This window comes from Pelecanus crispus, chromosome 3 (assembly GCF_030463565.1).
Source record: "Pelecanus crispus isolate bPelCri1 chromosome 3, bPelCri1.pri, whole genome shotgun sequence".
Classification (NCBI taxonomy): domain Eukaryota; kingdom Metazoa; phylum Chordata; class Aves; order Pelecaniformes; family Pelecanidae; genus Pelecanus; species Pelecanus crispus.
Genome location: NC_134645.1, coordinates 90,693,572 through 90,712,039, shown reverse-complemented (window position 1 = coordinate 90,712,039; position 18,468 = coordinate 90,693,572). Strand labels below are relative to the sequence as shown.

The window sequence follows — 18,468 nt, the reverse complement described above, 5'->3', positions numbered from 1 at the left end:
AGTAAAATGTACATGTATTAGAATTAACAAAAAGTTCTATCGTATAAAAAAATGCAAGTAAGGAAATTTACACTATGTTCAGTCTACTGAAGAATGGTAGTGTTCACTGCATCACTTCTTATCTCCAGGCCATTATTTTAGAATGTTTTATCAGAATGCTGGAAGTATCAAGTAATCATCTTGGAAGGGATGTTTTAAAAAAACGTAGCAAACGCTGGGAACTCAGAACCACATAAATCTTCTGGGTTACTGAAGCCTCTTTCAGTTACACTCCTCATCTCAGAGAGATACAGAAATAAGAAGATACAAGAATAAGTGAAATACTTGTTTGTCCATATAACTTTCAACTGAAGAACAGCTGAGTTTTGACACAGCATGGCTTAACGGCTAGTAAGAAATACGTCTCGTTTTCGATGAATCAAAGTTGGGCCAAGTACTCCTGATTGCCAAGACATTTAAAATTGCTGCTGTAGTGTTATAACACTTAAGACAGCACTTAACAGTGATAAAAGGAAACACTTTTTAACCATGTATCATTCAGAACATGTGATTAAAAATAAGGGCTTCTATAAATCTCATGTATCAGAACATAGCCTCATTTTCTCACAGAAACCTCCCTCATCAGTTCAAGATTAGTTGACTTCAGTTACACTGTTTATTTCATCACGCCTCATTACAACTCTTCATCCAGTCAGTCTATTCGTGCAGGACACTACTATAGTATATTGTTTAATAACAAGTGTGCTGAGGTTTAATATATTCCCAGGTTATCAGAAAGAAAACTCTGACCACAGTTTTTAGCTTGTCACTTTATAATTCTTATCAAGTATCAATTTTTTTAATCAACTATAAGCACCAAAGTGGGACATCATTCCACATCAATACACTAAATGTAGGTTGCTACAGGCGTTGTAGGAGTTCACACTCCCGTAACAGTCCACATGGATCTAGTCGGTGCAATCAGGGGACAGGCAGAACAATGCAGCCTACCAGCCTTCGCTTCTCCGTAAGCCACAGTGCCCTCCAGCCTCCACTAACTAGTCCCATAGACTGTGATGAGAGTTTTGGTATCAACATTTAGGTGACCACTGGCATAGCAGGTGATTTAATCTAGACCTGAGTCCAACCTGAGTATCTACAATATGTTCATTCAAAAACATTCTTTTGCTCAGATGTGGAAGAATCTCATCTTCTTAATGCTAAGAGCAATTACTTTTATCAAGCCAACTTCCTGCAGTACCTTGCTTGCAATTTGAATACTCAAACAGGAGTAATGAATGTACCATTACTTTGCCCTGAGTAGACATCAACAGCTACCGCAAATTTAAAAAAAAACAACCACCAAACAAATATGCATACATATATATATTGCCAGAAGTAGCCTAGTCAGAGGTGTTTTCTGCACTGGCTTCAGACTCCTCACAACTACTATGCTGCATAATGGTTTAGGTAGCCTATTGTTATAGTGTTAATAATACTTAAAGCTTGTTCTTTGCACCTCTGTATCCTTTTACTCAAGCTGCTGTGGCAGCATTTTCCAGAGCCTCCATGGCAGTATTCCTTTTATTGTTCTCATGTTGTACTACTCATTGCCTTGCATCTGCAAACCTTGATAATGTTGTTATGACAAGTTCTCCTAGGAAGCAACTATTGTTGGTGTAAGAATCATCCCCCTCCCCTCCTTTTTCCTCATTTAAAGATAAGTCATTTAAATACTTGATAAATATTTTCTAATAATATAGGTGCACAAATTTTAACAGCCAGTGTGCAACATTTGCACTACTGTTGCACACTTTACTCATTGCTAACAGGGCCATGAATGGGAACAACCAATGAGCAGGTCTTGATGAAAAGTACATAGTACCAGCTGAAAAGCATGGCAAAAAGTCATCTTCATCATCACCACGTGCTGCGCTGGAGAGACAACCGCTATCCCTCTGTCTGCTTTTTAAAAAGCAGGAACTCAGGAAATACATATTTGACATTGGACTGTGAAGGTATTTAGTCCTCGGCTACAGAGCAGACCAAAGTAGACACTGTAGTAATTTTGAGTGTGGCATCAAGATATTGGCTGTTGGTCTGGCAAAATGACAAGAGAAGGTGGGGAGGGAGAGAAGTGACCTAGAAGGTGAGGCCAGGCAGGGAGAGCCCAAAAGTCGAGAACACTGATTGCACCTCCCCAACAGTACAGACAAACACACCCATGCAACAATTACATCACACAGTCTCTTGACAGGGAAAAATTTGTAGGACTAAAGTACTGAATAACACAACAGTTCACACTACGATAGCATTGCTGTTAATATAACAATTGCCATTACTAAAATACAAACTATTTCAAATTGAGTTTTGAATCTAAAAATATATTCTTTACTGAAATACTGTAAGTCTTGGTGCTTCTTCAGTCAGTAAGGCTTTATTCCTTTTTCTAAGTGAAAGCTGACAGAAGGGAACGTTAATTCAAAATATCTTTTCTTCTGATGGAATGAGAAATTCTCTCTTCAGGAATAAGGCCCAGTGTGGAACAGGGGGAACGGACTCAAAGCGATACCATGGCAGAGACCCGTTTCAGTGTGCTCCTCACACAAGAATTCAGTTAAACCTATCCCAGGAAGGGCATTACCGCACTCACAGTTATCCTGCCATTAATTCATTGCAAAAATCTCTGTCCTTTTAAGCAGCTTAAAGGTAAAAATCGTGGAATGGACAGTTGTTGCTGGAAAAAACAAACTTGCCCATGAAGCTGTCTGTAGATTGGTTTTCCCATAGTACAACCTGGCCTACATGATTCCCTCCTCTTCACCTACATGTAGACCCTTTCCTTAGCACCTATTTACCATCATGTTTTTAATGAAGACTAGTTACAACTGTTCCAAGAGCAGAAGAAAGGTAACACTTCATTCTTCCTGCATGATTACTGCTATTTTTTTCCTCTGTATTGCGTAGCAGGACATAAGGTCCCATGACTTCAGAGTTAAGCACATTAAATCTACTACACCAGAAGGAATTACGCAAGCTAATACAAAGATCCGGCTTTGGGTCTACCTCTGCCCTTTTTATTCTCAAAGGGCACAAATTCCAAGTTCACAACAGCAAATTTTCTACAATAGCTTTTAATTAAACACATATTTGTAGGGTAAGTGGTAGACATTTTATCCAAGAAGAGAAAAAAAAAATTGTTTTGATATTGCCCACACCTAACACTTACAACTTAGTATGGTAGAATTAGGTCTTTACAAAACAAGAACTAACCCAACAAATTGGTTTTACACATGCAAGAAGCCCAGCTGAGTCAAAAGGGTCTGAGGTTTGCGTGGATACTCTTTCACGCCTATTAGCAGATCAAGGCCTCCAGCCCTCTACTTTGAGAAGAATTCTATTAACTTTTGCATGAATAAGAAAAAAATAGCAAGCTCAAATTCTTTAAAATAGTCTTTCCTGTTACACACTTCCTTCCTCCACAAAATTCCTAACACTCAAAATGTGGCAGCTCAGAAACACAGGTATTGCTTCAAACTCGAACTAACAATCATGAGTGTGACAGTCTGATCTCTTAAAATGTAAACTGTAAATGATGAAAAGTGGATTCATCACATATAAATATTTTTACATACATTTATATGTTTAAAGGTGTCATTTCACATAGGACTGTTTTGCTGAAAATTAAGTTAATCACTACTTATTAAATCAGCATAATTGATTAAAAAAATTACTTAGAAATGGGATTAATAAAAAAAAAAAAAAATCAGCCTCTTTTTCCTCAAGAAAATGCTAGCAATGCTTTGGTATTTTGGCTAGTTCTATTATATGAGCCAGGACGTGTAATAAGAAGAATAAAATAAAATGGTTTATTAAATCCTGAACAATCTGGAAAAATCTTTATTGTGGGGAAAAAAGTATGCTATTAGCATGTTTGTATTTCTACATAGCTTGAAAATATGTTGCAAACATGCAACAGATGGTCTGATGTTATTTGACGTGTTTTAGGTTTTTTAAAACTATCTGCAGCCCCATCCTCTCTAAAAAAACACAGCTTAGCTGGGATTTGCCTGCAATTTATCAGTGAATTTAGATTGCATTTGCCACAGTCGTAACAGCAGCTGCCTTGGCCCACCACCAGGCCTTGGTCACTTCTGAAACCATTATGTAAGCCCTACACCTAGCAGTAGTAAAACATAAGTTTTCGTACTTCAAATGGTAAGAATATTTTAGTCAGATTTACTTAAGAGGTTATAAAAACAGCAAGATATCCTTAATTAATATTTAAAAGCTACAAATTATCACTGAAACATTTTTTGCCTCTGGTTAAGAATTCTATTGCCAAAACCTGTGATAAATTATGCAGATGGTAAATTGTAGGACTTCAGACACCACAACATTTCAATGAACTGTTAACCCATACATTAAAGGAACTACTGGGAACAAGAACTGCTAAAAGAATAGTATTTATTGTTTTTAAGAGGAGGAAGTGAAAGCAAAGAGATTGCTATTTCTAAAAGTGATTCAGCATACTATTTGCTAAAGTTTACACATAGATTTTTATATAAAGTATGCAGAAGTTCTAGAAGAAATGAGCTACATACTCTTAATGAATCCTCCGATCAGCTTAATAGTACTGATTTCATGTTCAGAGTATGCTTGTACTTGCACTGATAAAACTCAAAGAGGGACCATACCGTTGCACTTCTTGGATCCTGGAAGGCTCTAGCTGCACCATCCTGCTGGGGCTCACGTGAAGCGGCAGAGTGGTTCAATCCTGATGTGTTTGAGGGTCCAGCATCAGACTTCCTGGATGAATTGACTTCTGCCTACAAGGAGTACATATGTACGCTTCAGAGACAAGATCAAAATTGCTCCAAAAAGATTTAGCTTATTTTGGAATGTCTATTTCGATGTATGGAGAATATGAGACTTACTGAAATGTAATAATCAAATACGCCAACTGCATTTCAATTACACACCACCAGGTTTAAGAAATTCTCATTCTTTAAAAATAAGACTATATATGCGCAAACATCAGTTTAAAAAAAAAATTTTGTTTGCACATAACAACAGGTAGAACATTCAAAAAACCGCACAGATGTAGAGCAAGAAAGAAAATTCTTTAGAAGATCCAGGATAACACTATGCAAGAAATAACACCATTCTTTAAAACTTCTTTTTCTCTCATGTCCTTCGGTGAATGCTGACCACTGTTGTTACAAGTAAACTAATATAGCCTGTTCCTCAGCAGGGCTAACTAGCCTCTCGTAAGTGCTAATTTAATGTGGCTATACTGGTTCTAGTACCGAAGTTGCCCGACAGCCAGAGCAGGCATATATGCATGGCACTATACTGTGTCAGGCACACATACCTCAGTTTCCAGTGTTTAAGTTTCAGCACAAGCAGAGCAAAAGAAAAAATACAAGTCATATAATACTGCTTTTGTACGCATTTATTAAATGTCTAATAAGCATCAATTCTCAGAATTTAGGTTTCATGCTTTTGGAAATTTGAGACAAGAGATCAGTAGTGACATGTAGAAGATCATGAACAAACCTCTTGTTAAAACAATATATATGCCTTGGGAATGGAAAAGGACATAGCATCATAGTCCTGAACAGAAACACTTTAAAATTTACACATATTAAAAAAAGAGTCATGACCAGATCAATTTTTATCAGCAAGCAAGTCACCTCCCAAGTCATGTATCCAAATCTCAATTTATTATAAAGACAACAATTCCAAATTTAATACCTGTCTTCAAATGCAGATATAAGTAGTGGTAGTAGTAGTAAGAAATACACACACTGTATTAGAAACCAACCAGTTATGGTGATAACAAGCTGGTAAGATCACAAGATAATATTCTTTCATGATACTATTTTGTGTGAGGAAATTAACTTCCCTGTTTCTTGATGTTTATTATCTCAGGAGAATCCAAACAATATATCACTGAAACAACCCGAAGATGAATTTTAAATTTAAAAACATTTATAGTCTAACAACACTGCTTTCCTTTTGCACTTGACTATTATTAACTCTAATATTAGATAGGACAAGTTATGACTCAAATACAGACCAGCAACAAAGCAACACAGGATTATGAATAATTTAGGCTGGAAGGGACCTCTAGACATTACCTGGTCCAACTCCCTCCTCAAAGTAGAGACATGTTCAGTCAATTTTTGAGCATCTCCAAAGCTGGAGATTCCACAGCCTCTCGGGGTAGCTTGCTCCAGCATTTGACAACCCGCAGGGTGAATTTCCCTTTCCCATATCTAGTTGTTGGTTCCTTCCCTGGAACCTGTGACCACCGCTTTTCATACTTCTGCTTTTTCCAAGAAGAGCTCATTTCATCTTTACTATTAATCTCCATAAACCACATACACTACAAAATGCGCATTTGATTTATTCTACTTTATGAAAGTACTAAGTCTAGTATGCAGACTGAAGTCACACTAACATTCAAGAAATACGAAGCACTTGAAAGTTCCCAAAACTGAAATATGTTTTTTTGTCACCTAGTCTCTCTTCACCAGCCCTCACCTCTGCTTCCAGAAAAGCTGGACAGAACACAGACATCAAGGAAAGAAGATCAACATACTTAAACATAATAATGATGATGAGTGGATAATTAATTTTACTGCAAAATATGCCTTGTGATGGCAACATGCAGATAAACCATATTATTTTACAGTAATGTATATGCTATTAGTCACCTATCTTTTCTGTTTTCTTTTAAGTGGAAAGGAATTTATGATATATAGCACCTAAAATGCACAAAACAATTTGCAAGTCAATGTAAAGCAGATTAAAAAAAAAGTGATTTTCTATTAAACAGACAGGAACAAAGGTGGAGGCTCACAGAAGCAGGAAAATTGTAATGAGGAAACGTGGTTTGGTTTTTTTTCTCCTGAATTCCATATTCCTTTCTCAATACCACACATGAGGGTCTTTTAAAAGTTACCATTTTGCTTAAGGCTGGTATGAAAGATTTTCTCATAATCTCAGGATCATCTAGAAAAAGTTAGGAAATCTCTTCTTTAAGGATAAAGATAATGCAGAGATTGCTAGTATGTTTGCTAGTAGAGAGGCGCTCTCAAATTATATGCTCAATCAGCAATCTGATGTTAAATCTTACCCCATAAATTGACATGGAATATATCCAAATGATTAAAAACTTTTGTATTCCCTGCTAGTAATTCAACTCTTAGTTTACTACAAACACAGCAATCAAATGTCTCAGCCTAACATTAATCAAATAAACAATAACAAAGTCAAGCAGAGCAGAGAAGCAGGAAGCTTCAAAAAAACAATCCCTAAAATTTGATTTGAGAAAGGGAGGGAAGCTGCAACCAGAGGACAGAACTGATCTACCTTGTAAAAAAAAAAACCACAATGGATTGTAAAAGGCTGTAGAAACCTGAGGCTTTTGTTCATTTTTCCCCTGCTGAGTGCTTGTTCTTAGGAGGTGGAGTTAAGTATGTGGATACATGGAACACACCAATATTCTTTAGAGACTGATGTCCCTAAGTCTTTCATTTTAAAACTGAAAAAGGTATGAAATGTAAGAGTTCGTTCTCAAAAAAAAAAAAGAGAGTTATACTCGGATATTTCTAGAATTTTTGTGATGAAGATTAGCAGTTCTTAAGTAAAAATTAATCAGACACTTTTTAACCCTTACATATTGTAAAAAAAGCCAGGAGCAGGCAGTCCATTGCTTCTCTGAGTAGCTCAACTTTAAAACTCTGGCCCTGCATCTCCTCATCTCTGTAAAATATTTTGAGATGTTGTTATCATGAGCATTATTACACACAGACTCAACCATGTCAACATATCTAGATGCAAGATCACACAGGAACACACAGGTCCTGCAAAACTGACAGTAATGCTCAGTAGAAGGCAATCTTTACTCTCATGGCACCCACAGGAAAAAAACCCAAAATAGCAGCCTTAGGACAGTGTTAGGAGAACATTGCTGATAAAAGGGGATATACTGGCATCCCTGACCTTAGTGAGGATGTATTCTGCACCAATGCCACACTGTCATAATATATTCCACTGTAGTTCGCTGTCCTCACGCACAGCAGTCTTCCTTAGTGGCCGATTTAAGAGTTTAGTGGAAAACCCAGTGAAAAACAACACTGTGCATGCAAGACATGCAATTTTCTAAGCCACGTATTTGGCTAAACAAACCTTACTTTCACTGAAACACAAGCTAGAGAACACATTTTTGGGTAACAGCAACTTCCATACCAGAGTTCAACTTTCAGTATCTTCAGCTGCAGAGTAGTTCAAAAGAATTTGCAACCATTTTTCAGTAGGAATATGTTTTATTCCTTCCATAAGCCAAACGGAGGAGGGAGGGGGAGGACGGGAATCACAAAGGAAAAAAAATTCAGGTTAGCTTTGCCCAAACTTTCCTAACACTTTTATGATTAAGACTAATTCTGGAGAATTTAATCAAGTTATTAGTGACTGAAAACATGGAAGTAAAAGCAACATAGTTAGGCAGTTCTTACCACAGTGCTCACCACTGAAATTAAAACTAATCAGAGTTTGAGATGCACAATGTATTAATTGGCACATTGCCAGAGATCCACTCCTATTCAGACTGTCCTAAAAAAACCATATTTCCACATAGTGGCTGATGAAGGTTTATGAAATGATGAAATGTTTCTGCAATTTACAAGTTTTTCCTCAATATTTTTTTTTTTAATTCTATACAACAGAGATAAAAGTTTAAACAGTGACTTCACCTTGAAGCTAATTTGTCTGGCAAGTTCTTTAGCCTCCTTGTCCGCCTGGCTCGACACGCTTCCGGATGTTAGTGGTAAGAGGGCTGTCTTCATAGATGTGCCACACATTTCACAACAAAAGTCTTGTGACCTGGCCACAAATGACATAGCTCAGAATAGCATGTTCTCATATTGTTCTTGTGTGCTTGTTTAAACAAACTATTTGCAAAACAACCCACAGAAAGACAAGTGGTGTCAAGACCAGTAGCTTAAAAGTACTTCCCCCTGCCTCAAATCACAATAACTTGAAAAAAATAAGTCAAGAATTATCTATACTACAAACACATATTCTCTCATGTCATTTAGGAAAATATTAAAAACTGACTTATATTGCTATTATCTATACTTTATTAATAGTTTGTTACCATTTTAAAACTCACTTTGTATCTGCAGCAGATTAAAATTGTAAATTATAAAGATCTACTATTATTACAAATACTAAATTGGACCCAGGAGCTTGAACCTCAAATCCAGGCATTTCAGCTTCTGCAAGAGCATTACCTTTCCTCTCTTGCACACCTAATTTGTCTATAGGACACGCTGCAGGCAGTTTCTCCAAGCCAATGAGAAACCAACACAGCCTTGATAGTACAGTATCAAGACCAACCCACTGAACCCTACCTCTCAGCAGGGTTTATTGGCTTTGACTCAGTGCCATGTTAACAGGAAAGCTGCAGCTTCTGATTCACTCACAGTACAGGCAGAATAAGTTCAAATCTGCCTGCAAAATAAGGTACTATTGCAATATGGAATACAGTAACTTTGCTCAAAAGACAGGGATATGGTCTTTCAAGTACCACCTTCTCCCCAGATGGGGAAAGGAGAAAGACCAAAAAAACCCCACAGGTACAAGGTTTCATTTAAGGATAATCACAGAAGAGCTGAGGTTGGGAAGGACCTCTGGAGGTCATTTAGTCCAGTCTCCTTGCTCAAAGCAGGGTCAAGCAGAGCATGTTGCTCAGGTCTGTTTCCAGTCACATTTTTAATACCTCCAAGCATAGAGACTCCACCACCTCTCTGGGAAACCTGTGCTAGTGCTTTCACCATATTCACAGTAAAAAAGTGTTTTCTTGCATTCAGATTGAATTCTGTGGGTTTCAGTTTGTGCCCATTGCCTCTTGTCCTTTCACTGGATGCCACTGAGAAGAGTCTGGCTCTGCCTTCTTCACACCTTCCTTTCACCTATTTGTACACATGGGTAAGATCCCCCAAGCCTTCTCTTCTCTAGGCTGAACACTGCCAGCTCTCTTAGCCTCTCCTTGTACGAAACACGTTTCAGCCACTCAAACACCTTTGTGGCACTGCACTGGACTTGCTCCAGTAAGTCTGTATCTTTCTTGTACCCTGACCTGGACACAGCCCTAACCTGGACCCAGCACTCCAGATGTCTCACCAGTGCTGAGTACAGAGGAAGGATCACTTCCCTTGACCTGCCGGCAATGCTCTTCCTAATGCAGGCCAGGGTACTATTCGCCTTCTTTGCTTCAAGGGCACATTGCTGTCTCATGATCAGCTTGGTGTCCACCAGGCCCCCCAGATCCTCCCCTTCCAAGCTCCTCTCCAGCTGGTTGGCTGGCATTATTCCTCCCCAGGAGCAGGACTTCGCTTTTCTCTTTGTTGAAGTTGATGAGATTCCTCCAGCCCGTGACGTGCCTCTGGATGGCAGCACAACCTTCTGGTGTATCAGCCACTCCTCCCAGTTTTATATCATCTGCAAACTTGCTGAGGGTGCACTCTGCCCCACCATCCAGGTCATTAATGACACTGAATAGCACTGGCCCCAGTATCGGCCCCTGCAGTACACCAGTAGCGACTGGCCTGCAGCTGGAGTTTGTGCTGCTTACCACAATCCACAAGCCAGGCAGCTCTGCTAGTTCTTAATCCACCTTACTGTACCCACATACTTAGGCTGTACTTCATGAGTTTCTCTATGAGGATGGTAAAGAAGACAGCACCAAAAGCCTTGCTAAAGTCAAGATAAACAACATCCACTGCTTTCTCCTTGTCCACTAAGCTAATCATTTCATCATAGTCACAAATCTAATTTTAAGGTGATTTCCTAAAAATCATTCGGAAGCAGTTGCTTCAAATTTTTTTGTTGTTGTTTCATTATTATTATTTACTTAAGGGAAATGATACATTGTTTTGGTTGTTTTCTCCCCCACTTACACTAACTATCGATCCCATCATACTAATTTTCCCTCCACACTGCAATTACCACTGTATCACAATGTTAATTACATCTCCAAGCCTGAATTTCAGACAAACCTCTAATTTGACCACACAATGCCGGAAGGAACACAGCCCTCTCAAAGTATTTTGTTTGACCATAAGTTCCGAGTTTGCATAATGTTCAAGAAAAAAAGAATCTATACAAGGCATAAAACTCTTTTTGTATTTGGAATAAATGTAAGAGAACAGAGAGAAGCGACTGACTTTCTACTCAATGTTTTACCCTAAAAGACAGTACATATAAATGTACCTACAGTAACAAACTTAGTGCTTACTTCTTTGCAAGAGCTCTTCTTTCTTCTGGTGTATAATCTAGAGATCCTATTGCTCCTTCACCTTTGGTTGGCATAAATCCAATAATGGCTAGTAAAGCTGTTCTTACTAAAATGGGAAAACAGAGATATAAACAACATTGCAGAAACAACTGTCATTTCATCTCACTCTATGCTCAGTATAGAGAAGTTGCAGTTCTGATTGCAAAACTTCATTTTGTCCAAAGAAGTAGTCTGAATTTCATACAAGCAGCGCTGGTTTTCTTGGCACACAGTATGGCTTTCCTCATTTTTTAAACTTCACATTATAAATGAAAGGTAAGGCCTTATTCTTCCATCAGCCAACACAGAGAAGAAAAGGTAAGTTGTCACAAAAATGTTGCATCAATATAAAGATCAGAGTTCCAGACTTTAAAACTGGGTTCTGAAGGAAAAAAAGGTAAGGCAGAATTGACATTTAAATGGGGGGAAAAGAAGAGGAGGATTCATAAGGCATTCTTCTTTTTCTGTGTGTTTTAGACAATTAGACATGAATTCTGCAATTTAGTGCACACAAGCTCAGTGGTTTTCTTTTATGCAATGTACTGCAGAATTTGTTCCTTTTATGTCATCAGGCTGAGAAGCACCTTAAATACTAATAACAGCTCATAACAGAATTGTCATGTAAAACATCTCTTTTGACAATATCTATTCTTCAATTTTGTTTTACATAGCAATGAAATTTGAGAATTCAAGACACTTTGCTAGTAGATTGGGTAAATAAATATCACATGAAGATAAGTACCACAAAATAGAGATAGGATATTTACACCTCCTACTTAGAAGACAGTATTTTTAAAAAATACTCTTTAAAAAAACATAACAGACTTTACAAAAGTTGAAGAGTTGTCTGCTAGAAAATTCCCAAGGTATTATCAACATATTTCAAAAGTGCAACTGATATCCACAGAAATAATTGATGTACTGTACTCAGCAAAACTAAAATTATATAAACAGAGAAATACTGCCTTGGATGAATTGTGCCAACTCTCAATTTCTGTGATAATGAAACTTAAAAAAAAAAAAAGGTAGAAAAACATTCCATTATTCTGAACTCAGACCACATTGTCTTCCCTCTTGAGTGTTCAGAAGTACAGCATCAGAATTAAAAGCTGACCACACTCCCCTCTATCAATATTCAAGCTGGTTTTAGTGATTATACAAAAATGGAGTAACGTAATAGGATTTAAACTATTTTTGTTAGAACAATTAAAAAAAACCCAAACCAACCAAAAAATATTCCAAGTAGTCTGAGAATTCTTAATGCTTATGCATCCAAGTAAATAGGAGCTTACCATCACCCCTCAGTTTCTCAACCCTTTCACCCCGCATGTATTTAATACCATTCCCAAATCCTCCTATGTTGCTCTTTCATGGCTTTACATTTCTCAGATTCTCCCATACTTTTACTCCCTCAAAATCTGTCTCCTCCTCCACTATAAATATTCTTTGTGAGATTTTTATTTTCAGTTTAATGATCTAGTTGCTTGATGGGGGTAACGTTTTCCAAATAATTGTTACTTACTACTCCACGAAGGCTGCCATGTTTCAGGATGATGCCCTGAGATGCTTAAACAAATTTTCTTCCCCACTTCAAACCTGCCATTGGCCTTCAAAGGAAGAAGGAGGATATAATAAAACATGCTGGAAGTTAACTCCTGGTTTTTGGTGTAAGTTATAAAAATCATCATCAAACAAATCTATATGCAAACAATACTTGATAATTTTATTACTGTCAACCTCAAAAAACTGGCATTCAGCTTTCCAAAGAAGTCTGCCATCTGCCTCTATTCATGCATGAAGAAACCTTAACTGATACCTCACATGTCCCAGTGTGACACAGTGGCTTGCCTGTTGCTCCTGTAACCCATACCCCACATGCAGAGAACCTGAAAAGCTATAGCTCTATGAAACTATGCACAAATATGAGCCTTTGCCCCAAACCATAGGTCTGCCTTCCTGCATGTGACCAATGCCTCCAACAGAGACCAAGAGGGCCCATGGAGAGAACAGAAAGTTAGACAATCACATCAGCAATGTGATTACTCCCGGAGGAAACTTCCATGTATTAGGTGCAAAGCTTCATGTAATTGCAGAATACCAAAGTCACCTTGGAAGACTTGGTCTTAAATTGGCAGCATTAACTGTACTATGCCACCTTTCTTACAAAAATAACATTACCTTAAATGCCAAGAATCTCTCTCTTGGACACCTACGGTTAAATTGATCACGTAAAAAGAAAAAAAACTAGTAAACATGCTTACCGTCAGCAAAATAATGCTGGGTGGTTTCATGGGATATTCAGGTGGTAGTACTATTCGCCCGTGATAAATCCCTCCATCGAAATCTGAATCTGGAGGGCCTCTAACAGTAAAGTGCCATTCAAAAAGATTATCCTGAAATGCCCCCACCAAAGGGAGAAGAACGAAAAGGAAAAAAAAAAAAAAAAAAAAAAAAAAAAAAAGAGTGTGTCAAAGAAGTAGACAACTAAACACCATTTTCTTGAACAAGGACAGGCTAATTTTTAAGAAGTCAAAATCAAATGGAGAGTAAGACAATGAACACAGTAATAAGAGTCTGATTAAAAGGATAAAACATTGTAGCTTTCTGGTAATTTTCTTAAACAATGGCTTTATTGAAACCCTCAAACTCATTATTCAAGCTCTTCACTCCAGTTGTTTCAATTATGACAAGAGTTTTATTACCAAACAGATGAAAAACTGAGTCAAATAAGGGAAAACTGGGTCTTTGCCCCAGTGAATAATAATTTCTAGAGAACCAAGGGGAGACCCATCCCAAGAAAGGACATTAATTACAGCCTCCCCAAAGCCACTTCAATGCCGAAGTCAACACAGGGATTTGACTCACACCCCAGAGAATTCCCATCCTCTTTTGGTTCTCCATAAACAATTTTGAAACAGCTACTGTGCCTTACTAGACAACAGGTATAGTTTGAAATTTGGAATATTATTTTCATTGGACATATAAATAGCTTCTCTTTAAGCATTATTCCTTTGGGGTTCAGTGTTTGGCTTTGCATATCAGATCTCGTGATGCCCACAACTTCCTGAATATTTACAAGCAGAACAACTTCTACTGCTAGGACAGGAGTCCAAATGAGGCTTGCTGTCAGTGAATGAGATCTCTCAGCTAGTGCTGAACACTGGTATCACAGGGCTGTGACTGCCCACCTAGTGACAATTTTTTCAAGGATGGGAGGTAACTGTCAACTTTTCCAGCATTTCCTTTCATCTGCCACTGTTCTCTTCCCAGCGAGTCACTGTTCTAACCCAGAAACAAGACCATCATGTAAGTTACAAGTAATAGCATGAATTAAACCTTAAATTTCAGCACAAGAAGGTGAAACACAAGGTACAGACAAAAACTAGTCAATAAAAAGGTATATTTTACAGCACCTAGGAACACGCTATTTTCTGTAAGCATGTTAAGAGTGCTACGCATTTCTGAGAACAGCTAAATCAAACCCCTGAACTGAATGCCACAGAACATTGCCTTTTTTATTATTCCAGCAAAATCCGAAGAGGTTTCTGTTTAAGCTTCTAACCACCAGAATTTCACCATCCTCTCAGCCCAAAAACTTAACTGGATGTTTAGAAGACTTCAAGAAGCTACTATTTAAGTGGAATCCAAGCATTCTCTCTTACAATGCATCCAGAATTGCACCCGTTCATGTTTTTCACAGTTTTTTTGTATGCAAAATAGTGAATCCTCATAGATCACCTAGGCTTAAGTGTTTTGTTGAGCAACTCAGCAACTGAGCCAGATGTCAGACTTGGGTGTAAAAAGCTTAACTTAAAACATAATGCATTTATGTAGTCTTAGGAAGGGGGGGTGGGGGAGGGTGTGAATAAACATATTACACCTGTGCGATACAACTACTCAGGTGCAATGTAAACCCGGCATTATGTACTTTCACTAACAACCTGGAACTACAATACCATTAAAGTGGAATTCTGCTGTTTATTTCCATCATAGGGAAAAAAGAACTGAATCAATTTTAAAAAGTCTGCTAGTATCTAAATATGTACATTTTAAATACATATGCATACAGAGAACTTAAGAGTATATATTAATAACACAGCCTAACTACAAGCTCTTGCAAACATAGAGAAACAAACCTCCAAAGGCTGTGCATGATAATGATCTGTAGGATCCTTCAGTTCTGCAGCCTCTTTCATCAAACGTTTGACAGCTGAAAAAAAGAAAGTGTAAGACATGAAAATGAAGGAAAAAAAATTAATATGCATTGCATAAAAAAAAATACGTAAACATTTCCTGAAGAGCTCCTTTCAGCTAACTAATCTTTTTCAGCACATTCTTCACTGGAGTTAATAATCCAAGACACAATATAAATTACTCACGCTGAATAAATCTTATATGAGTTATACAAGCACAAAGTTATGAAAAATACGTTGCATGGTCACAGAGTTTCTCAACACTGAACCCTGGGACTAAAGTAGTTTTACATTATTAATTGCACCAAAGACTTGAGGAAAAACCCAGGTGTCATTAACAGAGTTTCAGACTTCAAATACAAGACATACAAGACTAATAACCTCAACATTTTATCATAAAGGACACCATGTGCATCTTTAAACAACTGCTGAAAAACTTGACTCTCACACCTTGCATGACTATTACATGACTACTCCCTTATTTGTTCCAAAGGAGGTCACAATAAGATTTGAGAGAAAACAACACACCAGTACTATGAGGAGATGAAGTTTTAGACTAGATTTGAAAACATATATGCTCAGCCAGAAAAGTTTTCCCAGGGCCTTTGTAATTTGAACCTACTACTGAGTATTCAGGATAGTCATTAGTTACCCTCTCCAATCTTCTACTTCAGAACCACCAGCATCATCTCTATTCTCTGCATCCCTGTTTTCCTTCCCCTTTAGTAAATTCTGTCAGATCACTTGTCCTGCCAGGTGTCCTTGTGTGCATCATGCATTAATGCCTAATAAAGAACTCTGACAAACTGAAGAGCAGACTAAACGTAAGAACTACAGACAAGAAATTCAAGGATGCCACCTCATGAATAAGGTTAGGTAGAGAATTCTTACTCCCTCCTACTTACTGGAAAAAGTGCAAATACCAGTTACCTATTCAACCAACTACAGGATCCCTTAGCAACAGGATCCCTTAATCCATCCTCCACATTCAGTTCAAACCATGGATGTCCTTCCCACTCATGTAATTATCTAAGTACAAAGGAGAAACACTGCCCAAATTCCCTTACAGTATAAACATAAAGATCTGGTGAAAGTGAACCGTAACTCCTCAATTTACAAAGCCTGGCATCACTAGCTGACTGTAGGCTGTGTAGCATGCTCAGACTCCAGGGCTTTACTCACTTTCATGATGCTGTAAGGGAAGCTACTCTAACCTTCCTGCAGAGGAATTTTAATTTCAGTCTACTGTGAAAAGAAGTTCTCCTCCTTCGCACTTCCCGACAGTTGTAAACAACAGCTTGAAGTTTGAGAATTTCACTTCTTACAACCCAAAAAGCAAACAGACTATGCGGAAATTTACTGCTGCCACTTGTCCCAAATTAAACACCCTGCAGAGACCACAAGGTCACATCACAGGCAGCAGCATGCAGGCTCTGCCGAAGAACAGTTTGACTCTTTTGTCTGCATTAAGACTTACCAGTTCACTAGCAAGGAATAAGAAGAAAACCAGTCTGGACCAGAAAAGGCTTCAGACCCAGCACTGCTTCACAGCCAACAAGCCTGGACACTAGCCTTGAGAAGAACAGTGGCACACACCAGAATAAGCTAATTCAGGAGTGAACGCCCCATGAAGCAAAAGGGTAACCATGAGAAAACTGAGATAATGAAGCCTAACGAAGACAGAATAGACATGGGCAAGGCAGACAACTGTTACTTAGATTTCCCAGACAAGGGATCAAGACAGAAAAGAAATACAGTCCCCCTATATCAGCATCACGTGCAGGTACCCATTTTAACTGAGGGAAAGCTAACTGTTAGAGGGGGAAAAAAAAAAAATTCAAGATCATTCTACAAAAGTCTGCCGACATGCAGAGAAAGGTTTGTACCCAGCCTACTAGCTTGAAACTGGGTGCAGGATCTTTGGCAGTGCACATCAGCACTCCAGATTTGTCCCAAAAGAAACAGCCTTTTTACCGCTTCAGCTCCAAGGCTGTCCCCTGGGTGCTGAATGCCAGCAGCTGGCAGGCAGAAACACAGAAACCAAGGGTTTGCACTGAGAAGTAACTGAGACGCAGCCAGGTGGGGACAACAAGCAGGTGGGCTCCTGTTAAGTAGAATTTAAAATGGAAACAGTTTAAAACATGTTTTCTTAACATACTTTTTGTATTTAACAGCGACAGTGATACTGTATGTATTTTTTCATAGCATTACTTTATTATCAAGAAGCCAGACTATGGATATTTTAAGAAGCCAACATAAAATGCACTGAAAGAATATGAAATATTATTCCACTCTTGGAGCACGAAATACAGCAAAATATATAATTTAGCTTTTGTATACCATAAAGATAATTTGTTTATAAGAAGTTTTCAGTATTAAGCAACCTAGGATATCTACAAAAAAGAAGCACAAATATAGCGAAAAAGGCTAAGAAAAAGCAGTGCATATATATGAAGAAAGTCTGAGAGAGTTTGGGTTGTTCAGCCTGGAGAAGAGAAGGCTCTAGGGAGCCCTCCATGGCCTCTCAATACTTAACAAGGGGCTTGTAAGAAAGACAGACAGAGACTTTTTACCACAGCCTGTAGTGAGAGGACAAAGGGGGCAGTGGTTTTAAACTGAAAAAGGGCAGGTTTAGATTGGACATAAGGAAGAAATTCCTTACGATGAGGGTGGTGAGACACTGGAACTGGTTGCCCAGAGAAATTGTGGATGCCCCATCCCTGGAAGTGTTCAAGGCCAGGTTGGATGGGGCTTTGAGCAACCTGGTCTAGTGGAAAACGTCCCTGCCCATGGCTGGGGGGTTGGACTAGATGAGCTTTGAATGACCTTCCCAACCCAAACCATTCTGTGATTCTATTTCCACATTGCTGAAAAATGCCAACTGACAGGCTGCGAAGAACAGCCCGGACCGACAAAGGTTCTTTCTGAGAACATGTGATCCAGTGAAGA

At 38.3% G+C, this 18,468-nt stretch overlaps 1 protein-coding gene across 2 annotated transcripts in view; it reads right to left on the bottom strand.

The window, feature by feature from the left end:
* UBE2J1 (ubiquitin conjugating enzyme E2 J1) overlaps positions 1-18,468 on the bottom strand; it is a 31,151-nt gene that overhangs the window by 3,886 nt on the left and 8,797 nt on the right. For both annotated transcript variants that reach the window (XM_075707644.1, XM_075707645.1), the window contains exons 2-7: positions 15,463-15,536; positions 13,588-13,719; positions 12,849-12,933; positions 11,288-11,393; positions 8,742-8,871; positions 4,677-4,808 (exon numbers count right to left, since the gene is read on the bottom strand). In XM_075707644.1, the coding sequence (XP_075563759.1) occupies positions 4,677-4,808; positions 8,742-8,871; positions 11,288-11,393; positions 12,849-12,933; positions 13,588-13,719; positions 15,463-15,536 (659 nt within the window). The remainder of the gene's footprint in view (positions 1-4,676; positions 4,809-8,741; positions 8,872-11,287; positions 11,394-12,848; positions 12,934-13,587; positions 13,720-15,462; positions 15,537-18,468) is intronic.